Source organism: Geotrypetes seraphini, chromosome 4 (assembly GCF_902459505.1).
Source record: "Geotrypetes seraphini chromosome 4, aGeoSer1.1, whole genome shotgun sequence".
In the NCBI taxonomy this organism is placed as follows: Eukaryota; Metazoa; Chordata; class Amphibia; order Gymnophiona; family Dermophiidae; genus Geotrypetes; species Geotrypetes seraphini.
In genome coordinates this window covers 167,008,544-167,031,592 of record NC_047087.1, presented here as the reverse complement: position 1 = coordinate 167,031,592, position 23,049 = coordinate 167,008,544, and the positions used below count along the sequence as shown (strand labels likewise).

Here is a 23,049-nt window from a genome sequence, read left to right as displayed (position 1 = left end):
CCTTCAATAATGGAGTCTCAAGGCAGTAGCAGTTTTCTATTTTGGGCTCTTTTGACATTGTTTAAGGGATTTCTTGTACATTTGGTGCTGGTCTTCTTTGATGAGGTCACTTCAGAATCTATTTCCAAGGAAGAGAAACTTTTTCCCTTTCACCCCCTCCTTCCTTGTGTGAGCCGGAACACGGGGTCCCCGCAAGCAAGTAATTTTATATCATTTTCATTCTATTCATTCATAGAAATTAAAGTCTAGATAATGCCAGTCGCATAACAAAACATGATTTTACAAAAATAATTCCCTGCACAGTCAAGCCTGCAAGGATTACTAGATGTCTTTCAGCAGCTCCCCTCCCTCCCTCCCCCTTACCTTTGTGGCCAAGTCAAAATGATCTACCAACAATAAAATTTTAAAAACACAAAGCACGCTGTACGCAGAGAAAATGTTAATTATCATTTATATTCCGCGGGTTTTCAAAGAGGTCAAGGCAGATGACTTTATGCAATGTCACCTCAGGAACAACTATACAAAAATAGACAAATATTCCCCCTCCCTTTTTACTAAACTGCGATAGCGGTTTTTAGCGCAGGGAGCTGCGCTGAATGCCCCACACTGCTCTCGACGCTCATAGGCTCCCTGCGCTAAAAACCGCTATTGCGTTTTAGTAAAAGGGGGCCATAGTGCAAAATATAGACAGCAGATATAAATTCTCAAAACGGACACATTTTGATCGCTAAGTTGAAAATAAAATCATTTTTCCTACCTTTTTGTCTGGTGATTTCATGAGTCTCTGGTCCTTCTTCTGATCCTTCTTCTTCCTTCTCCTGCCCTCCCCCCTCTTTCTTTCTCTCTCCCCCTGGCTCCCCTCTTTATTTCTGCCTTTCTTTCTCTCTCCCCCTGGCCCCCTCTTTATTTCTGCCTTTCTTTCTCTCTCCCCCTGGCCTCCCTCTATTTCTCTCTCCCCCTGGCCCTCCTCTTTCTTTCTGCCTTTTTCTCTCCCCCTTGACCCCCTCTTTATTTCTGCCTTTCTTTCTCTCTCCCTCTGGCCCCCCTCTTTATTTCTGCCTTTCTTTCTCTCTTCCCTTGGCCTCCCTCTTTATTTCTCTCTCCCCCTGGCCCTCCTCTTTCTTTCTGCCTTTCTTTCTCTCCCTCTTGACCCCCTCTTTATTTCTGCCTTTCTTTCTCTCCCTCTTGACCCCCTCTTTATTTCTGCCTTTCTTTCTCTCTTCCCTTGGTCCCCCTCTTTCTTTCTGCCTTTCTTTCTCTCTCCCCCTGGCCCCCCCTCTTTATTTTTTTCCTTTCTTTCTCTCTCCCCCTAGCCCCCACAAAGCCATCGTGCCAATTTCTCCACTTCCACGATTCTTTCCCTACTCTCACCCCCAAGTCAGCAGCCGATTTCTCTCTGCTCCTTCCCCGATGTCCTGAACTTCATCGGGCAGCAGCAGCATTCACAATTTACTGCTGTTGCCCGCTTCAGGCCTTCCTCTCTGTCGGGTCCTGTCTTCATGAAAACAGGAAGTAGGCAGGACCCGGCAGAGAACAAGGCTTGAAGCCGGCAACAGCAGCGAATTGTAAACGCTGCTGCTGTCCGAAGAAGGTAATGGAGCACCGAGGCAGACCGCTTCTCCCCCCTCCCAGCCGAACCCCTGCTGACCCTCCTATCTCCCCCCCCGTGAACCTTTCCGACCCTCCCAGCGAGAGCAGCAAACCTCCTTCGTGGCTTTCTCCTCCCTCTGCCGCGTCACTGATGACGTCATCAGTGATACGACAGAGGGAGGAGAAAGCCGACGCTACTGGAGGGAGGTTTGCTGCTTTCGCTGGGAGGGTCGGAAAGGTTCACTTGGGGGGGAGAGATAGGAGGATCAGCGGGGGTTCGGCTGGGAGGGGGGAGAAGCGGTCTCCCTCGGTGCTCCAAGGCCTGGTGCCATTACCTTTTTCGCCCCTCCCGCCCCCCCCTTGGTACGCTACTGCTCTCCAGCTCTCCTTAGTTTGCCAGTTTTCTTTTTCGGTGACCGGCACGCGCGGCTGCTCAAAGTTCAATCTTCTGCTCTGCTGCAACTTCCTGTTTCCGGTTGGGTCAGAGCAGAAGATTGAATACTGAGCAGCCGCGCATGCGCGGCTCTTTTGAAAGCGTTCCGGTCGCCGAAAAAGAAAGCCGGCAAACTAAGGTGAGGTGGAGAGAGGAAGCTGGTTAAACGATCGAGCCGACATGCGGGCGGGTGGGGGCTGCGGGGACCGCTCGATCCTTTATGCCTCACTGCGGTGACAAGACCATTCACCGCTCCACGGGGCGGTGATGGCCTTGTCCCCGTCCCCGCAGAGGCTGCTAATTTTCATTCCCCGTTTTTGGCGGGTTACCCGCGGCTAAACGCAGTAGTCGCGGGTAAACCGCCACCGTGTCATTCTCTACTTGAGACCAACTGATTTAGATATGGGATGTCTTATTAAACGTATCCCGCACTTTTGGAAGCGAATAATAAATTATATGTCAAAAATAATTGGAAGATCATTGTGCTGTTCTTCTTTCTTTATTTTGGATTTGCCAGAAGCTCTTGGCCATTTACCTAAAGGAAATAGGGCGTTGTGTAGGAAAATGAGTCTCTTGGCTAAAAAATGTATATTACAATATTGGACGATCCCTGATCCTCCGAGGTATTGGCATTGGCGGAACCAATTACATCAGTTGACCATTTGGGAAGCTAGAGATGCTGGAATTATAAGAAAGTGAAAGATGTTATTTATACAAATTTGGGATTCATATTTGCAAGATTTTCATCCTAAGGGCCGTAGTGCGATTTTAAGTTGGATCTCTTAATTGGGCTTTTTATTTAGTTAAATGAAGAGAGTATCATTGGGTAGAGAGTACTATTGGGTGGGGAGGGGTGGGTGTGGAGAGGGACGGTAAAGGTTCAAACACATATAGATAAGTGAGGGTTTATTGATATTGGAATTTGTCTTATTATGTATATTAATAATTGATGCATTATTGATGTCCTTTGATGTTGTATTTATTGTATTTGATGATATTTGCATCAATAAAATCTAAACGTATCCCGACCCTTTCTGTCTCGGCTGAACTTAGGGAGTGTCAGTTTCGAGTGTTGCATCGCGCATATCTGACATGTGTTCAATTATTTTACTCCGGTTTTGCAGAGTCGGCGCAGTGCGAGAAAAGTACTGGTGCACCTAAGTCTTTTTTCTGTGCTTTTTGGAGTTGCCCAGTGGTCGGGGCTTTCTGGAGATGAGTGGTATGCTATTTGGAGCTTTTGTTAGGCTGTTCTATACCACTTACTCCGGTGGGGTTTCTTTTAGATAAATATGAAGCTTTTCGATTTCCCCCTGGTGTTGGCCGGCTCTTTTTGTGCAAGGCAGGGTTGGTAGCTAAGAAAATTATATTAGGGGAGTGGGTTTCGGATCGCGCTCCTACTTATTGGGCTTGGTGCAACCGTCTGCATGCTTTGATGTTACTTGAGAGGGGTCGGGTGGGTCATTCCTTGCGGCAATCTAAGTTTTTTTTGCAGGTCTGGGGTCCTTATCTCATAGAACCTATAGTATAATCTTTAATACCTTGCCTGTTTAATTTGCCTTGAGCAGTGAGGGGTTGGTGGTCTTGGGGTGGCCTTTCCCCAGCCTAGTCTGTCCTTATTTTGTGGGTTGTTTTTTTGGGGGGAGGGGTCTTTTTTAACTCTCTTAGGGGGGGGCGAGGCCCTATGCATTGTCTCTTGGGTCTCATCAGAATCCAAGGCCCTGAGTGTCCAGCTTTCACTTTGGTCTTGTTCAGGCCTCTTTCCTCCTGCTTGCAGCATTTTTCTTCTGTCATTTCTTGTGCTTGGTTCTTCTGACAGTTCGATATTCATTGGTATATTCTGGTTTACCTTGTTATGAAGGATGGCGTGGTGGGAAGGGGTGGGGCTGGGATATTGGGATCGGGGGATATTTAAATGCTGTATAGTTCCTGAATGACTTTTCTGGACCATTTTCATTATGTTTTTCTGGTTTGTTCAATAAAAATTGTCTCAAAGTAAACAAAATCCAACAGCCCTAAACTAAAACCCAGCTTACCCCTCCACCAGCTGGAGAATGAGAGCAGAGTGATTGTACTTGGGACTGCACAGCCCACTTGTACTACAGCCAAAGTTTTGGTCATGGTGAGCTATTACCCATCAGTTTCTGTGTCAGTGTGGAGGGATGATACTAAAAGAATTAACAGACACCAAACCATACACTACCACCACCAACACACCTCCACCATCACCCACCATCTTAGCAGAACATTTCAAGAATAAAATCACCAACACCAGAGCCACACTCATACTCAACCCATCCAACCAAAATCCAATCACAATCCACTCCACAGGAAAAGAGGCAATCGCAGCAGACAGAACTTGGTCTCAATTCCCAAACATAAAATGGCCAGAATTTAACAAATTATACAAAAAATACAGCCATGCCTCCTGTGACCTCAACCATTGCCCCTCATATCTCCTTACCACCTCTAGTATAAAGTTCCGCACCATAATTCTACAATGGATCCAATTCACGCTCACAGAGGGCACATTCCCTGACAACCTCAGCGAAATTGTCATCACACCAATCCAAAAAGACCCAAAGGCACCACAAAATCTCCCTTCCAACTATAGACCTATAGCCTCAATTCCGCTATATGTCAAAATTACAGAAGGCCTAGTAGCCAAACTCCTCACCAATTACATAGAGGACCACAACCTACTACACCCCATGCAATCAGGATTCAGAACAAATTTCAGCACAGAGACATTACTAGGCTCCCTCATGGATACCGTCAGACAACAACTTAGTATAGGGAAAAAAATACTACTTATACAACTGGACCTATCGGCAGCATTCGACCTGGTAGACCACAACATCCTTCTACAGATACTGGATGCAATAGGCATCTCAGACAAAGTATACTCCTGGTTCAAAGGATTCCTAAAACTCAGAACCTACAGTGTAAAATCAAACAAAGAAAAATCAGAATCCTGGTCAAACCCATGCGGCGTACCACAAGGATCTCCACTATCCCCCACCCTCTTCAATCTATACACTGCCTCTCTAGGAACCCATCTGGATAATCTAGGCATAACATCCTACAGCTATGCGGATGACATCACCATCCTCATCCCATACGATCACTCCAAACCTACCATGACAGAGGAACTTCACCAAACACTGGAAGCAGTCACAACCTGGATGGAAAATCACAAACTTAAACTCAACCAAGACAAAACCAAATTCATCCTCCTAGAAAACGACAGGATCCAAACCACAACCATCCTAGACATAAACGCAACCAAATATCCCATCCAAACAACCATAAAACTACTAGGCATGACCATAGACAGATGCTGCACAATGCAGCCACAAATAAACAAAACAACTCAAAAATCATTCGCAATCATGAGAAACCTGAGACAAGTCCGAAAATTCTTTGAAAGCACACAATTCCTACTTATAGTACAATCCCCAATACTAGGAATACTGGACTACTGTAACATTCTCTTCCTCCCATGTCCAGCAACTACGATAAGACAACTCCAAACAATCCAAAATACAGCCTTAGGACTCGTCTATTCATTGAAAAAACACGACCACATCACCGAAGCCTACATCAACTCACACTGGCTCCCAATCCAAGAAAGAATCCAATTCAAATTCTACTGCATATTATTTAAAACACTACACGGAGACAGTCCATCATACCTGAACAATCGCCTCATCCAAGCAACCAGCACCAGACACAGAAAAACGCACTCCCCATTCATACCCCCCCCATCCAAAGAAGTGAAAAGAACAAAACTACATGACGGCCTCCTAGCCACACAAGCTGCAAGACTAGATAACCAAATCTCCAACCTTCTGATGACCACCCCAGACTATAAGACGTTCAGAAAAGAAATAAAAACCACACTTTTCAAGAAATTCCTAAGACAGAAATAACAACACGACCACTAAAAGCCCTCAAGATCTTCATATTACCTCTCTAGCTATTCTCTACAATTCATATAATTCTGTTATTCTGTAACTCTGTAATTCTTTATTCATTGTAATTCTGTCCTTAAACTAACCTTTTGTAATCCGCCTTGAACCGCAAGGTAATGGCGGAATAGAAATCCCTAATGTAATGTAATGTAATGATAAAGAAAGAGAACTTTCCATTTCATTTTATTCCTATACTAGGGAGAGGCTGAATGCAGTGGCATAAGGGGAGGAGGGAGCTGCTTCAGGCGCCTCTTGGTCAGGGTACTGGCACTTCTCCACTCCCCCACGCCATGCTCGTGCCCTTCCTTCTCCCTGCCCCGTACCTCTTTAAATCTTTGTCGGTGTGAGCAACTTCTTTGCCTGTTGCTCATGCTGGCCTGGCTCCCTTCTGAAATCACTTTTGGGTTGCGGGGCCAGGAGATGACATCAGAGGGAAAGCCAATGCTAGTGCGAGCAGCAGGCCAGAGAAACTGCTCCCCCTGGTGAAGATTTAAAGAGGTATGGGGGTAGGGAGGGTGTGAGTGTGATGGTGGTGTGGAGAGGAGGACTCAGGAGGCACCACTGCCCTGGGCGCCTCCTACCTTTGCTATGCCATTGGTTGAATACCATCTTGTTGTCTACTATAGAGATGAGGAAGGACTACAATAAAGGGAATATGCAATTTGATACAGGGGGAAAATCCTCTTTGCTTAATGAGGTATCTACTATAAATGAATGACCCTATTAAACAGCATAATCCCAATAGTGTAATGACTGAAAAAGACAAGGAGAGGCACAGCTATAGCAGGGCACTTTACCCTAAGCGATACCTTAAGATCCAGTGGGCTGTAGGCAAAACACTGAATGTTGTCTGCTGATTGTGCAAGTATCTTCTTGAGATACTCGTACTCTGGCTTCTCATCATAGTTCAAGAACATAACTTGTTCCAGGAAGTCCTTCAGTATTTGATGGATTTCAGGAATGGGCACTGTGATTTAAATGATAGAACATGAAGACCTGTGAGAAAAGGATATAATGCTCTAATTGCAAAACCATGAGAATACATTATCATTCTAAAACCTTCCATTGTTGCTCTTGGTTGTCCAGTTTCTTTTAAAGTTTGTAAATTCAATTTTTGAAGCATTTCCACAGCCCATAGTGAATATGAGTAGCAATATTAAAGTTTGGCAAATTGTTTCATTGCCTGCTGAGGATGAACACTATCCTGGGAATTCATCTCCCTAATAGCAAAAGTCCAGGTACACAGCCTTGGATTGATACTGGATGGTCACCTGTCTCTCTTTGCCCATGTCTCACAGGTAGTCTCCACTTCTTTCTACTACTTATGCCAACTGTGAAGGATGAAACATTACCTCTCAAAACCAGACTTAGACCAGCTCTTCTACGCCTATGTGCTCTCTAGGATGGACTACTGCAACTCCCTATTCAATGGAATCACCATAGGGGACCTAAAACGCCTCCAGCGAATTCAGAACTCAGCAATTTGCCTCAACTTTCACGACCTCATCACACTAGTGATCCATGCAGCCCACTGGCTATCTATCAGCAAGCGCTGCACTTTCAAGGCCTGTGTAATGGCTCACAAAAGATTCCACCTACATAGCATCCAAGCTGCACCCGTAAACCCCCAACCACTCCCTCCGCAATGAAACAGAGAGATGACACAGCATCCCCCTAGGAAGACTGCCCAGATAGAAACTGCACGCAAACACTCCTACAGTTATTTTCTCCTTGGCTGTGGAACCAGTTGCCCACACAGATATGGTCACTGGATTCACTAATGGCCTTCTGAACAGCAGTGAAGACCTTTTGCTAAACCTGCCATCAACATACAGACTCCTCTCAATAAGCTGCCTTCTATGTGCTCCTTGTTTCTAACCAGTCGTGTCTTTAAAACTTAATTTGTGAATGTACTATTGTAATCCATTCTGAGCTTCTGGGAGGACGGGATAGAAATCGAAATAAATAAATACATATAGATCTCATAACACAGAAAGATGCAAGAAGAATGTTCAGAGGCAAGATTTTTAAGGTCTTGTAAAAGTCTTCAAACACATGCACAATGTTAGCATTCTGCTGTCTAAAAAATATAATTCAAAGATATTAAATTATTTGTTTCGCTGATCTATATACAACATACTCTAAACATTCAGCATGAAAGAACAGTTATAGAAATAATACAAAAATTAATTAAAAGTAAGAAACCAAGAAGTCTTCATTGTTATGGACCCAGGGAAGAACACACAAATGCCGTAATAGCTTTACTAGATATTTGGGCTGAGCCACATACAGACACTTAAATATCATTATAAGAATCTTCAGTTTAATTCAATTTAAGGGAGTTGGTGAAGAATAACCATAAAGAGGATAGATGTGGTCAACCTCTTTCCTAGTCAATAAGCTAAATGCAGTGTTTTGAATCAGTACAAGCCTATGAAAATACAACAAGGCAACCAGATACACAGCCTTGGAGTGATACTGAATGGCCACTTGTCTCTCTCTCTCTGTATACCAGGGGTGTAAAAACTCAGGGATGGTAGGGTTCATCGTTGCACCCTTGGGGATGGAGACAAAAAAAAAAGGAAAGATTCCAGACCTCTAGGGGAGGGAAGGGAAATGGAAGGGGAGGATAGAGATGGATGGTTAGCTTGGAGAAAGAAGGAAACGACAAATGGACAAGTGAGTTATCAGAAGACAACCATAGCCTAGGACCAACATGATTTGAATAATGACCAGACAACAAAAGGTAGAAAAAATAAATTTTATTTTCTGTTTTGTGATTACAATATGTCAGATTTGAAATATGTATACTGCCAGAGCTGGTGTTAAGAAAGCAAGCGTGAACTAGGACCTAAAAGAGAGAGGAAAAGTATTTTTTATTTGATTACCGTATTTTTCGCTCCATAAGACACACCTGACCATAAGACGGACCCTAAATTTAGAGGAGGAAAACAAACAAAAAAACCCATTCTGAACCAAATTCTCCCTGCCAGACTCTGCACTCAACCCCACACTACTTGTCAGGCTCAACACTCTGTCCCCTTTCCTTGCCAGGCTCTGTACCATGTCCCCCCTCTGGTGGTCTAGTGGTGGGCAGGGACAGGGCATAGGGCAGGTAGGGACAGATGTCAAGGCAGATGACTTTTTAAAGAAACTGACGCATTTTAATCACTAAATTGAAAATAAAATCATTTTTCCTACCTTATTGTTTGGTGATTTCTTTCTTTCCTTCCTCAGGCACAACAATTATCCCTTCCTCCCTCCTATGTCCCCCTCAATGCCTTCCAGCCTTTGTCCTCTTCCTCCACTTGTTGTCTGGTGATTTCTTTCTTTCTTTCCTTCCTCCCTCAGGCCCAGCAATTGTCCCTCCTTCCCTCCTATGATCCCCTCACTGCCTTCCAGTCTTTGTCCTCTTCCCCCTCCCCCCCAACTCAGGCCTGACAATTGTCCCTTCCTCCCTCTCTCCGGTTCCACTCACTGCCTTCCAGCCTCTGTCCTCTTCTGCCACCCCGCCCGATTTAATTACCTCCAGCTGCTGCTGCTGTGAGGACATTTTGACGAAGCAGCAGCAACGGGTGGGGGAACTCCTGGCTTAGCAGTGCGGCACCTGCAAAAGAAGATGTTGCTAGGAAGGGCCAGGAGGGTGCAGCAATTGCACACCGCCAGCCCAGAACCCTTACCCTTGACGTTGACAAAGCAGCAGCGGGAGGGGGGGGGGACTCCTAGCTCAGCGTGGCACCCAGAACAGATGTTGCTACTTGCTAGGAAGGGCCAGGCAGGTGCAGCGATTGCATGCCAGCCCAGAAGCCTTACAGCCAATGGCTGGCCTGGACCTTCTTGCCGACGTCAGAATTGACGTCGGGGTAAGACTTCTGGGCCAGCGGCATGCAATCACTGCACCTGCCTTAGCTTTTCCCTTCCTCTACTTTCCGCGGCAGTGAGCAACCAGTAGCAGCGGCGGTGGGTGAGGGGCGAGCAGCGGCGGCAATCTAAATAAGGTAACCGGGGGGGTGGGGGGTGGGTGGGTGGGATTTGGGTATTCGCTCCATAGTACACACCCCATTTTTCCACCCACTTTTTTGGGGAGGAAAAGTGCATCTTATGGTGAAAAAAATACAGTACATCACAGAGCCGGCATGGGGTTGGAGAGGTTGTAACCCTATACTTCTACTAAGACTAAGGGGTCCTTTTATTAAGGTGCGTATTTAACGTGTGCTAATCTTCACCATGTGCTAAATCGGTTAGTGTACCTTAATAAAAGGATCTCCAAGTATCTTAATAAAAAATTTGGCCTGCGACTTAGCCTATGTTTTAGATTTTGGCCCCTTATGTGATTGAGTTTGACACCCCTGCTGTATACTATGAATTATAATAATCCACTTTGTTCATAATTAAAGCATGGATCAAGGCAAGCCAAGATAGAATTTAAGGTAAATTAGCCAATCTACTATAATAAAACGCTAAGCGCGCATGCGCACTCTTACCCCATGTTCCCTGATCCCTGATCTGTCGGGGTGGCCGGCAAGAGTGTGCATGCGTGCTTACTACGGCACCACACAACAGCCGTAAACGGCCTGCACGTTACCTTCTTGAGACCAATGGCCGACATGTCACAGTCCAGCTCACGAGACGCCATCGGGCCGCAAGGAGATGCGGATGGCGGGGGAAGGAACAAACGCGGAGTCCTGCCGTTGCCTTCCCGAGCCTCAACCGTCAGTCTCCTCCTTCCTGCCCGCCTCCGGCCTCTGCCCCTCACCATGGCAACTCGGCTTCACTCTTTTTTTTGGTTTTGTTATGGTTTTTAAAAAAAAAATTATATATAATCTTTAAAGTAAACTTTCCGTCCGGAACAAGTTGAGGTGGCGAGATTTAATTATTAGGAGCGCTAACTCGAGAGGGGGGGGGCGGGGGGAAACGTGGAAGTTCAGGAGAGATCCGCCTCTAATACGTCGCCGGATGTGCTGTGCCCCCTCATGTACGGGCTGTCCCGCTAGACGCACAAACCTCCTGGCTCCAGCAGCGGCCGCATCACACTAAAGACGCTGCTTCGCGGCCTTGCCATGCTCTGATTTCCTCTTCCGCATCTCTGATGATATCATCAGAGACGCCAGCAGAGGAAATCAGAGCATGGGAAGGCCGTAAAGCAGCGTCTTTAGTGTGATGCGGCCGCTGCTGGAGCCAGTAGGTTTGACGGTCGTCTCGCGGTGGGAGGGTCAGTGGGGTTGGCTGCACGGCGGCGATAGTGGCGGTGAGGGAGGGAGGGTTCTACTGCACAGAGGATGGCAGGCAGGCAGGCTGGCTTCGGAGAGTGGGGGTGGGACAAAGTATGGAAAGCAGTGAGGGGGAGCAGGGAAGGGGTGCTGCTGGACAGGGGGAGCAGAGAAGAGGTGCTGCTGGACCGGGGGAGCAAGGAAGAGGCACAGTGGGAGCAGGGAAGAGGTGCTGCTGGACCGGGGAGCAAGGAAGAGGGACAGGGGAAGCAGGGAAGAGGTGCTGCTGGACCAGGGAAGCAGGGAAGAGGTGCTGCTGGATAGGGGGAGCAGGGAAGAGGTGCTGCTGGATAGGGGGAGCAGGGAAGAGGGACCGAGGGAGCAGGGAAGAGGTGCTGCTGGACTGGGAGAGCACGGAAGAGGTGCTGCTGGACCGGGAGAGCACGGAAGAGGGACAGGGGGAGCAGGGAAGAGGGACAAGGGGAGCAGGGAAGAGTTGTGCTGGACCAGGGGAGCAGGGAAGAGGGACAAGGGGAGCAGGGAAGAGTTGTGCTGGACCAGGGGAGCAGGGAAGAGGGACAGGGGGAGCAGGGAAGAGCTGCTGCTGGATAAGGGGAGTAGGGAAGAGGTGCTGCTGCACAGGGAAGTGGGGTGGGGGAAGTGATATGCTGCTGCACAGGGAAATGGAGGGGGAGGGTATGCTTCTGCTGCTACTGCACAGGAAAGTGGAGTGGGGAGGGAAATGCTGCTGGTGAGAAAAGAGGGCTGGGGCTGAAAGGGAAAAGATGGGAGAAGGGGGCTGGGGGTGTAAAAATGGGTTTGGAGCTGGGGCTAAAAATAGGGGACATGTGAGGGAAGGAGGCTTTACTAGCACCCATTAATGTAACGGGCTTAAACACTAGTGAGGGAAATAATAATAAATGCTTTTTTTCAAGTACACTGAAACCAGAAAGCCTAAAGGAGTATCAACTGAATAACTAGAAATGAAAAAAGTGCTCAATGATGACAAAACATATACCCTCTCCCCCCCAAAAAAAACAACAAAACTAAACAAGTCTTTGTTTCAGCCTTTATTACAGAGAAATTTGAGATGTACTCATACCAGAAGCATTTTTGAAATTGATATTTCAAACACACTATAATAATAATAATAATTTATTTTCTTGTATACCACCCTACCAGTAGTTCTGGGTGGTTTACAGCAAGAGAAACTGAAACATTTCAGTGAAGAAATACAATTCAATAAGATAAATATAGCTAATTAAAAAAAACAAAAAAAAACATCATTAATATATTGTTAAAAATTAACATTCGTATTTATCAAATAGATAAGTTTTAAATAGTTTCCTAAATTTAAAATAAGATTGAGATTGAACAATCAAAGGGCATATCCAGGAGTTCATCTTCCCTTCTTGAAATCTAAAGCAAATCTTGTGAATCTGAAAGATGTACCAGACAATACTGACAAACTAAATAGAAAATACCACTACTGGATCATTCACCCCATCATTCTGATACTGCTAATTTGTAACCTATCATTAAAATCTGCCAATGTACCTTAGGACTGAACATAGCCCATGTAATGCTGCTCTTTCAAGAAGGCTCCAGGGATGACCCAGTGAATCTGAGGCTGGTGTAAGTAAAATGATGAAGGCTGGTGTAATTTTACTCACACATAAGCAAGCAGTTACCTGGATAAAATCAATTCTTACATAGTAACATAGTAGATGACGGCAGATAAAGACCCGAATGGTCCATCCAGTCTGCTCAACCTGATTCAATTTAATTATTATTATTATTTTTTTCTTCTTAGCTATTTCTGGGCAAGAATCCAAAGCTTTACCCGGTACTGTGCTTGGGTTCCAACTGCCGAAATCTCTGTTAAGACTTACTCCAGCCCATCTACACCCTCCCGGACATTGAAGCCCTCCCCTGACCATCCTCCACCAAACGGCCATACACAGACACAGACCGTGCAAGTCTGCCCAGTAACTGGCCTAGTTCAATATTTAATATTATTTTCTGATTCTAAATCTTCTGTGTTCATCCCACGCTTCTTTGAACTCAGTCACAGTTTTACTCTCCACCACCTCTCTCGGGAGCGCATTCCAGGCACCCTCTCCATAAAGTAGAATTTCCTAACATTGCCTCTGAATCTACCACCCCTCAACCTCAAATTATGTCCTCTGGTTTTACCATTTTCCTTTCTCTGGAAAATATTTTGTTCTACGTTAATACCCTTCAAGTATTTGAACGTCTGAATCATATCTCCCCTGCCTCTCCTTTCCTCTAGGGTATACATATTCAGGGCTTCCAGTCTCTCCTCATATGTCTTCTGGCGCAAGCCTCCTATCATTTTCGTCGCCTTCCTCTGGACCGCCTTAAGTCTTCTTACGTCTTTCGCCAGATACGGTCTCCAAATTCTTGAAAATTTCCCTCTTCCCTCATGCTGTAAAACGGGTTGAGTGAAGGTCAAACTGGCAGAATACACACAGGAATTCCCTTGCGTGGTTTATGATATTGACTTCACAACTGCTACAAATAATTTTAACATAGAAATATAGAAAATGAAAGCAGATAAAGACCATATAGCATATTCAGTCTGCCCGACTATAAAGGTAATGGTAAATGTAGTGGGGTTTGATATACTGTCTTTCTGTTGTGCAATCAAAGCGATCTACATAGTAACATAGTAAATGACGGCAGAAAAAGACCTGAATGGTCCTTCTAGTCTACCGAACCATATATGCTCCATAAATTAATTTAAATGGCACTTTTTCTTAGATATTGCTGGGCCAGAAACCCAGAGCCCTGCCTGGTAGTGTGCTTAGGTTCTATCTACTGGAGTCTCCATCAAAGCTCACTCCAGCCCATCTTAACCATCCCAGCCATCAAAGACCTCCCCAGCCCATCTTCAACTGAATGTCCATATACAAGACACAGACCGTGCAAGCCTGCCCAGCACAGGTTCCTTCAATGTATACCCATTATTTTCTGATTAGAGATCCTCTATGTTCATCCCACGCTTGTTTCAACTCTGTTACCATTTTCTTCTCCACCACCTCCCTCGGAAGTGCATTCCATGCATCCACCACCCTCTCCTTAAAGAAGAATTTCCTAATATTACTCTTGAGCCTATCACTCCTCAACCTCAAATTATATCCTCTGGTTTTACCATTTTAAACTGAACTAAACCTCTGTACGCCCTTATACGTGGTGAGCGTGTTGTCGGGGGAGCGGCTGCCTTAGGAGAGAAGTCGCGCGCATGCTCATTCAGGATGGCCAGTTTAGATGGGAGCCGGGAGAGTGCTGACGGACGGCAGAGGCATTGCAGAAGCAGGAGGGCAGCCGCATGGGGACCCCGAGGAAGGAAGGCAACACTTTGGAATCGCTGTGCATCACCTGCAGGCAAGTTCTCACCCCTGGGCCACCACTGCAAACTTCGGTTGTAGAACGAATCTTCTGAGTTTGCATTAAAACCTATGGGGAACTTTGCTTTGAAAAATGAGCATTTTGGATTACGAGCATGATCCTGGAACAGATTATGCTCGTAAACCAAGGTACCACTGTATTTGAATGTCTGAATCATGTCTCTCCTGTCCCTTCTTTCCTTTAGGAGGGTATACATATTCAGGGCTTCCAGTCTCTCCTCATACGTCTTTTGGTGCAATCCGCCTACTATTTTCATCGCCTTCCTCTGGACCGCTTCAAGTCTTTTTAATCCTTTTCCAGATACAGTCTCCAAAATTGAACACAATATCCAAGTGGGGCCTCATCGATCTGTACAGGGGAATCAACACCTTCTTTCTTCTACTGGTTGCGCCTCTCTCTATACAGGCTAGCATCCTTCTGGTAGCAGCTATCGCCTTGTCATACTGTTTCTTCGCCTTTAGATCTTCAGACGCTATCACCCCAAGGTTCCTCTCCCCATCCGTGCATATCAGCCTCTCACGTCATATGGCTCCTTCCGATTTCTAATCCTCAAAAGTACTCTGCACTTCTTTGCATTGAATTTTAGTTGCCAGATATTAGACCATTCCTCTAACTTTTGCAGATCCCTTTTCATGTTTTCCACTCCCTCCTCGGTGTCTACTCTGTTACAAATCTTGATATCATCCACAAAAAGGCAAACTTTTCCTTCTAACCTTTCGGTAATGTCGCTCACAAACATTTTGAACAGGATTGGCCCCAGAACTGATCCCTGAGGGACTCCACTAATCATCTTTCCCTCCTCCAAGCGAATACCATTAACCACCACCCTTTGGCGTCTGTCCATCAACCAGTTTCTAATCCAGTTCACCACTTTGGGTCCTAACTTCAGCCCGTCAAGTTTGTTCAAGAGCCTTCTATGAGGAACCATGTCACAGGCTTTGCTGAAATCCAAGTAAATTAACATCTAGCATATGCCCTTGATCCAATTCTCCGGCCACCCAATCAAAAAATTCAATCAGTTCATTTGGCATGATTTGCCTTTAGTAAAACCATGTTGCCTTGGATCCTGTAACCCACTTGATTCTAGGAATTTCACTATCCTTTCTTTCAGCAACGCTTCCATTATTTTTCCAATAACCAAAGTGAGGCTTACCGGTCTGTAGTTTCCTGCTTCATCTCTGCGACCAGTTTTGTGAATAGGGACCACATCCTCCAATCTCCAGGAGCCACTCCCGTCTCCAAAGATTTGTTGAACAAATCTTTTAATAGGACCCGCCAGAACCTCTCTGAGCTCCCTCAATATCCTAAGATGGATCCTGTTCGGTCCCATCGTTTTGTCTACCTTCAATTTTTCAAGTTGTTCATAAACACTTTCTTCTGTGAGCGGCATGGTATCTACTCCATTCTCGTGTGTAACTTTGCAAGACAATCTCGGTCCTTCTCCAGGATTGGTGGCAAAGGTTATGACTTTAAATCAGGCATGGAGGTTATTTAAAAATACCATTGTAGAAGCCCACGCTAGATATATTCTGCATATTAACAAAGGTGGAAAGTAGAGCAAATGAGAACCAGCATGGTTAAAAGGTGAAGTAAAAGAGGCTATGGATCCTAATAAAGAAAATAAGAAGCAACATAAGCACTGGCAAGTTAGAAACAAAGCCTTGATAAAGAAGGCTAAAAAAGAATATGAAGAGAAATTTGCCAGAGGCAGAAATTCTTAGTAACAACATTTTCAGGTATACCAAAAGCAGAAAGCTTGTAAGTGATCCTGTGGTACCACTGGATCATCAAGGAGCAAAAAGGGCACTTAGAGGGGATAAGGCCATAGAGGAGAGACTGAATGAATTACTGTTAAATGACATAATTTGTGTCTTGTTTACCATCTTTAACGTCCTTACATCATGTGCCCATGGACCCGCAGATGCAAAAATGGGGGAGGCGAAACACAGATAGCACCCTGCGAGACGAGGCTGAGACAGCCTGCACTCAAGCCCCTGCAACGCATTAGGCGAACAATACTACAAGGAGAATGGACCCAAGCTCCAAATAGGCTTCTGCAGACTGGCCAACAGATACCACAAGGATCAGCCTGTCAGCTGCTCCTCCACACAGGCAGAGTTGGACCCTTGACCAGGAGAGCTGTTCACACTGAAAGAGATGAGAAAATCATGAAAATACTGGAGAAAAAAAAAATAAAGAAATAAGTAGAGTAGTTCGTGGGCAGAAGGAAAAAGTGGAAGAGGATAAAAGAGCCCACTGGTGAAGTAGGAGGGATTCAAAAACCAGAGTGGATTTTTTTCTGCATGGCTCACGGGTACTGGGATATTACCTGTCCATCCAGAATGACACACTTATTGGAATGGAGAAGTGGCCTAGTGGTCAGGGCTGCAGCTTCTGCACCACAAGGTTGCTGGTTAAAGCCCAGCACTGCTCCTTGTGACCCTGGGCAAGTCACCAGGTATGTTGGTCAGATTGTGAGCCAACCAGGACAGATAGGGAAAAATACTTGAGTACACATTCAGTCAGATATTGTGGGCCATGTGATTACTATGTAACAACTGATTTAGGGTAAATGACCATAAATAAACAGACACTCCATGAAAGCAGCTGCCAAAGCGTTATTTTTTCTTGTCTTTTTAGTAACTTCTGTCCATCTCACATTTCTCCTCTCTCCATGTCCACTATCTTCCTCCTGCAGCCTTATCTGTCCTGTGTAACAAACATCTCCCTTCTATATCCAGTTCCTTTCCTCCCTTCTGTTTTTACATCTGCCCTCATATTCAGCATTTTCCTTCTGTGTGTATCTTGTCCTCCATTTCATCCTCTTTCTCCCTGTCCCTCCCTCTCCCCTACTGATCAGCATTGCCCCTCTGTGTCTCTATCCCTTCATCTTCCATGCCCACCATCTCTTATGTCTCTCTGTCCCTACACCCCCCCCCCCGGGATTAGTATATCGCACTGTTACTTCCCACCCCTCAACTCCTTTAGTATGTCTCTCTCACAGGTCTCCAGCATCTTTCTTCTATCCAGCACAGAAGGAAATAGCAGGCTCGAGGAATCCGCAGTCCAGCAGCCCATACACTGTTCTACAGCATGCCTGTTGCACGCAACTTCCGCCCAAGTCTCACTTGGTCATGGCCGTTGCTCGCCAATGCCTTAGAGCATCAGTGTCAGTCATGCGTGTGCAGGGGAGGCAGCGGACGAAGACTGGATGGTGGGGGCCACTGGGAAGAGAAAGGCCTGGTGCAAAGAGCCGATACTCGTGGCAGGCGGATAAGGAGCTTGAGGTGGAAATGGCTCCGCCGGGTGGGCAGGCTGGTGGAGCTGGATGCCGAGACAGGGGCTGTTCTGAACTACGATCTGGCTCAATCACAGTTCTGCTGACCTCTGAGCAATGCTCAGCACCGTGGGAGTGTGAAAGGCTGCTGGAGGAAACGCTGGACTGCCAGGATTACAAAAGGTACCAGGGGGAGAGGAGTGGGGAGGCGGTATTCGCTCCATAAGACACACACTTATTTCCACCCACTTTTTTGGGGAAAAAAGTGCATCTTATGAAGCGAAAAATACGGTAAATCACTACAGCTGCCAGGGAAGAATGTACTGATTTGTGTGTGACTGGTGGCAGAAGAGTGAGCAAAACCAGTTGAACAACTGGAATCATATGGTGGTAGTATGCAGGCATATGTGTCTAGGTGACATCAGCAGGGCCCCTCACCAGAACACCATATGTTGCAGGCCTGGCATGCAGCCACAGGTCCATGCCAGGCTGCTTTGGAGCACTGATAGAACGAGAAGACTTTGATCATACCAAAAACTACTTTGGTGACTTGTTTTGTATCATGAAAAATTAAAAGGCTGATCTAAGACATCTATAGTATTTACCCTCATTGGGAAGGGTTCTGTAGATAAGCTGTTTCTTCTTTCATGTTGATGGTACAGTCAGAAAGGGATTAGGTGAAAGAAATTGGCTACTGCTCTTGATAGTGTGCTTATTTTTCCTGTTTCATCAGATTCAAAAGTGCCTGGAATCAAAATGTCTTTAATTGATATATGGCAGATAGTTAAAAAAAAAAGAAAAAAGAAAAAGTCAATTCTTGCTGTTACTGTCTCTCAGTGTTCCTTCACTTCACAATTCATATCTTTGATAATCTTGATAGTTGACCATTGGATGAAGGTTCTTGTGGTTACTATCTCTCAGCAATGTTCCTTCACTTCACAATTCATATCTTCAATAATCTTGATAGTTGACCATTAGATACAGGTTCTTGCTGTTACCGTCTCTCAACAATGTTCCTTCACTTCATAATTCATATCTTCAATAATCTTGATAGTTGACCATTTTGCCCAGAGGCTGTAATAGCCTTACTCACTGTGACATGTGCTCTGAAGGTGCTGCAATCTACCTCAGCTCTAAGAAGTAGCTGGGGGAGCTACTACTCACAATTGGGACGCTGGAGGAGACTTTCTACATATGCCCTGTGTTCCCTGCAGCAGCGGCAAAGGCTTGAGTGGGATTTTCTGGCTAGGCACTAGCGGAGATGGACCCCTGACGTCACCGGGTTCGTCTCTACATTCTTCTTAAATTGACTCCGCTGCCGCGGATTACCGGGAGCTACTACTCACAATTGGGACGCTGGAGGAGACTTTCTACATGTGCCCTGTGTCCCCTGCAGCAGCGGCAAAGGCTTGACTGGGATTTTCCGGGCAGGCACTAGCGGAGACGTACCCCTGACGTCACCAGGTCCGTCTCTACACTCTTCTTAAATTTGACTCCATTGCTGTGGGTGTGGCCGAAGGGGCGTGCCCAAAGGGGCAGGTCCTGCCCCTTGGGAGCCCCTTGGATCAACGAGGAGCAGGAACTCAGGTCTGATCATGGGGAAGAGGAAAATTAAACCTAAAAGTTCCACACCAGCTATGTTTGGCCCCATGGACAGGCATTTGACATTTCCGGCTAATAATCTTCCACAAACATTATTGGATATGACTTCTCCTGTATCAGGTGCATCAATGAGTCCCCTCGAAAGGACCCCCCCCCCTTCACCCAGTATCTAGTGATAGTGGGAAAGACATTCCCGCTATTTCCACTGAATATGGGGTAACCTCTACTCAGATAAGTAAATTAGCCTTAATGAAATACCTAAACCACTTGAATTTTCAAGTGTAGTAGAGGATCAACCACCAGCAGTGGAAACACAAGATATTACCCTAAAAGATTTGTGGTTAGGTATATCTAGAGTTGAAGGGTTTCTCAGAGAAACAGTGAAACAAACATTGCAATTCTCAAAGACTGTTTCTCAAAAATTTGAGAATGTGGATTCCGATATAAGTTGTCTGGATAAAAGATTAAGTGTGGTTGAAACTCAAAGTAATACACTTTAAGCTGTCTCAGTATCTGCTGTTAAGGATTCTACGGTATTACATTCTAAAATAGAAATGATGGAAAATATGTATAGAGCGAGGAATCTCCGCTTAATTTCCCAGTAACTCATTTACTGTCTCCTGAAATTCTGTTAAGGAAATATTTTAAAGAAATACTGGGATTACCCAATGCGGATAGTTTCCCATTGAATAATTTTTATCATGTGCCACAAAAGAAATTGCAATAAACATAAGAAATGCCTCTGCTGGGTCAGACCAGAGGTCCATCGTGCCCAGCAGTCCGCTCACGCAGTGGCCCAACAGGTCCAGGACCTGTGCAGTAATTTTCTATCTATACCCCTCTATCCCCTTTTCCAGTAGGAAACTGTCCAGTCCTTTCTTAAACCCCTGTACCGTACTCTGCCCTATCACATCCTCTGGAAGCGCATTCCAGGTGTCCACCACACGTTGGGTAAAAAAGAACTTCCTAGTATTCGTTTTGAATCTGTCTCCTATCAACTTTTCCAAGTGTCCTCTTGTTCTTTCTTGTTCTTTTAGTTTGAAGAATCTGTCCTTCTCTACGCCCTTCATGATCTTATAAGTCTCTATCATATCCCCTCTAAGACTCCTCTTTCTCCAGGGAAGAGACCCAGCTTCTCCAATTTCTCAGCATATGACAGGTTTTCCATACCTTTTATCAGATGTGTCGCTCACCTCTGAACCCTCTCCACTAACGCCATATCCTTCTTAAGGTATGGCGACCAATATTGGACGCAGTACTCCAAATATGGGCGCACCATTGCCCGATACAATGGCAGGATAACTTCTTTCATTCTGGCTTTTTGATTATACCAAGCACCTGGTCACAAATGAAGTAAATTTGACAGAGTTTTTGGAGGATAGTCAGGATGTGATCCAGAGTAGGTCCACTAAGTAATAACATGCATGAGTGATGAAGGGACACGTATCATGTCCTTAGGCCATGTTTTCCAGCTGTAAGAAAGCCAGATTCTGTTTGTCTTTCCCTCTTTGAAAATACTACAAAGACATGTATGTTTGAACAGAGATGTTGTGAAGTGAATTCAATTGTTTTGTTAAGCCGTATTTACAGACAGATTTAGATTAGAAGCTCTGCTGGTTAAGGCTTTTTCTGACCTTTTGGACTCCAGCCAGAGATAGAGGAAAATGCTGATGTCTTTAAAGTTTCATGTGACCTGTGTCCATATATGGTTTATGTTTACGTCACATGCTAACACATGCTGACAACACTGATTCATGTAAAAGATATAAAAGGAATGTGAAGTTCATAATAAAATTGGATATGTTTGGAGATCATTTCTGGCCTCTACAATATGTTCCCAGGTGCATCTGACTTTCAAATGACAGAGACTCAGAAAGTATGGGGCAGGAATTGGGACCTAAGCCTTTTCAAGTGAGATAGATAAAATGTTAATAATGAAACTCTACTTTAAAAACAGATTGACAAAATTTTGTGGAGACTTGGTTAGAATTTTTCCTGATGTCTTGAGAGCTACGCAATTAAGAAGGAAAGAATTTCTAAAACTAAAAGCAAGAGTGGTATCCCTCGACGCATAGTATTATCTAAAATTTCCTTGTAAATGTCTTGTCAAATTACAAGACATTGAATATGTATTTTGGGATCCTATTCAGTTACAACAATTTTTACTAGCTAGAGAACAGAAATGAGTTTTTCTTCTTTATTAAATATGTTTCACTACTGAGAATTGGAGGAAGTAATAGTCCCGTAAGCAGTAGGGATTGGTTTAAGATTCGCAAGGGTGAATCAAGAACCTATTCTTTAATTTTCTTCTTATTTTTGTAGTTAAATTTAGTAGTATGTCTTCCCAATGGTTGTGGGCTTGGAAAGGAATTTTGTTTATATGTTTAAATTATTTTTAAACTATGTGTATGAATCCTTTTTTTCCTGGTATCATTTGATATTGTAATTATTAAATGTGTGCATAAATATTAAAGAAAAAAAAAAAAAAAAAGAAGTAGCTGGATCTGGGAGAAGAATCCCTGCCTCAATCAACCAGTCCTCCAAACACCGAGATCTTCAAAACTGTGCAAGCGAAAGGGGGGAGGTGAAATTGCAGCTGGCACCCTGCTGAGCCTGAAGGTGCCTAACAGCCTGCGCTCAAGCCCCTGCGATACAGTAAGCGAGCTAAGCTACTAGGGATATGGACCCCAACTCCACAACAGATTCTTCAGGCTGTCCAAACAGGTCCCTGAGGAATTAACCTGTTGTCTGCTTCTTCTCTATGCAGGCAGAGTTGTCCCCTCATTGAACAGCTCTGGTGCACTGACAGCCACAAAAACTGCAATCGCAAAAAATACCAAAATAAAGAAATGTACAGAGCAGATCACAAAGACACCTTCAAGCTCACATTCAGAAGGAAAAACAGAAAGAGTAGCAGAGTCCTCAAGAGAAGGAGGGGTGTCAGGTCAAAAGCGCGCCGGGACAAAGGCGCGCCCAGACAATTGAGCGCAGTGCGGGGGTGTGCGCCGCACAAAATTACTGTTTTTAGGGCTCCGAAGGGGGGTGTGTGGGGGGGGGAACCCCCCACTTTACTTAATAGAGATCGCGCCGCGTTGTGGGGTTGTAACCCCCCCCATTTTACTGAAAACTTCACTTTTTCCCTGTTTTTAGGGAAAAAGTTAAGTTTACAATAAAATGTGGACGGTTACAACCCCCCAAACCCCCCATAACGCCGGCGGGATCTCTATTAAGTAAACTGGGGGGGGGCTCCCCAACAAAACCCCCCGTCGGATCCCCTAAAAACTGTAATTTTCTTCGGCGCACGCCTCTGTCTTGCGCTCAGTTGTCGGCGCGCGCCTTTGTCTTTCGCGGGGTTGTCTATGAACCGAAGGAGGAAGAGGAGTTGAAAACCTAGAATGGATTCCTTCTGCATGGCTCATGAGCAAACGGAGAATATCCTACTGTCCAGAATGACACACATATTACACTAGAAATATGCTTAAATAGTTGAGAGACGTTCTTAAGTAGGTGGGTAGTGTAGATCTATGAGAGCCA

General features: G+C 45.1%; 1 protein-coding gene across 9 annotated transcripts in view; it reads right to left on the bottom strand.

Annotated features, from left to right (window-relative positions):
• Positions 1-23,049, bottom strand: part of VRK3 (VRK serine/threonine kinase 3) — a 255,863-nt gene that overhangs the window by 25,344 nt on the left and 207,470 nt on the right. For 7 of the 9 annotated variants that reach the window (XM_033941762.1, XM_033941768.1, XM_033941764.1 and 4 more), the window contains exon 14: positions 6,804-6,961. In XM_033941762.1, the coding sequence (XP_033797653.1) occupies positions 6,804-6,961 (158 nt within the window). Of the gene's footprint in view, positions 1-6,803; positions 6,991-23,049 lie in introns of those variants that run through there. The other 2 variants (XM_033941765.1, XR_004539198.1) reach the window with 2 other exon arrangements.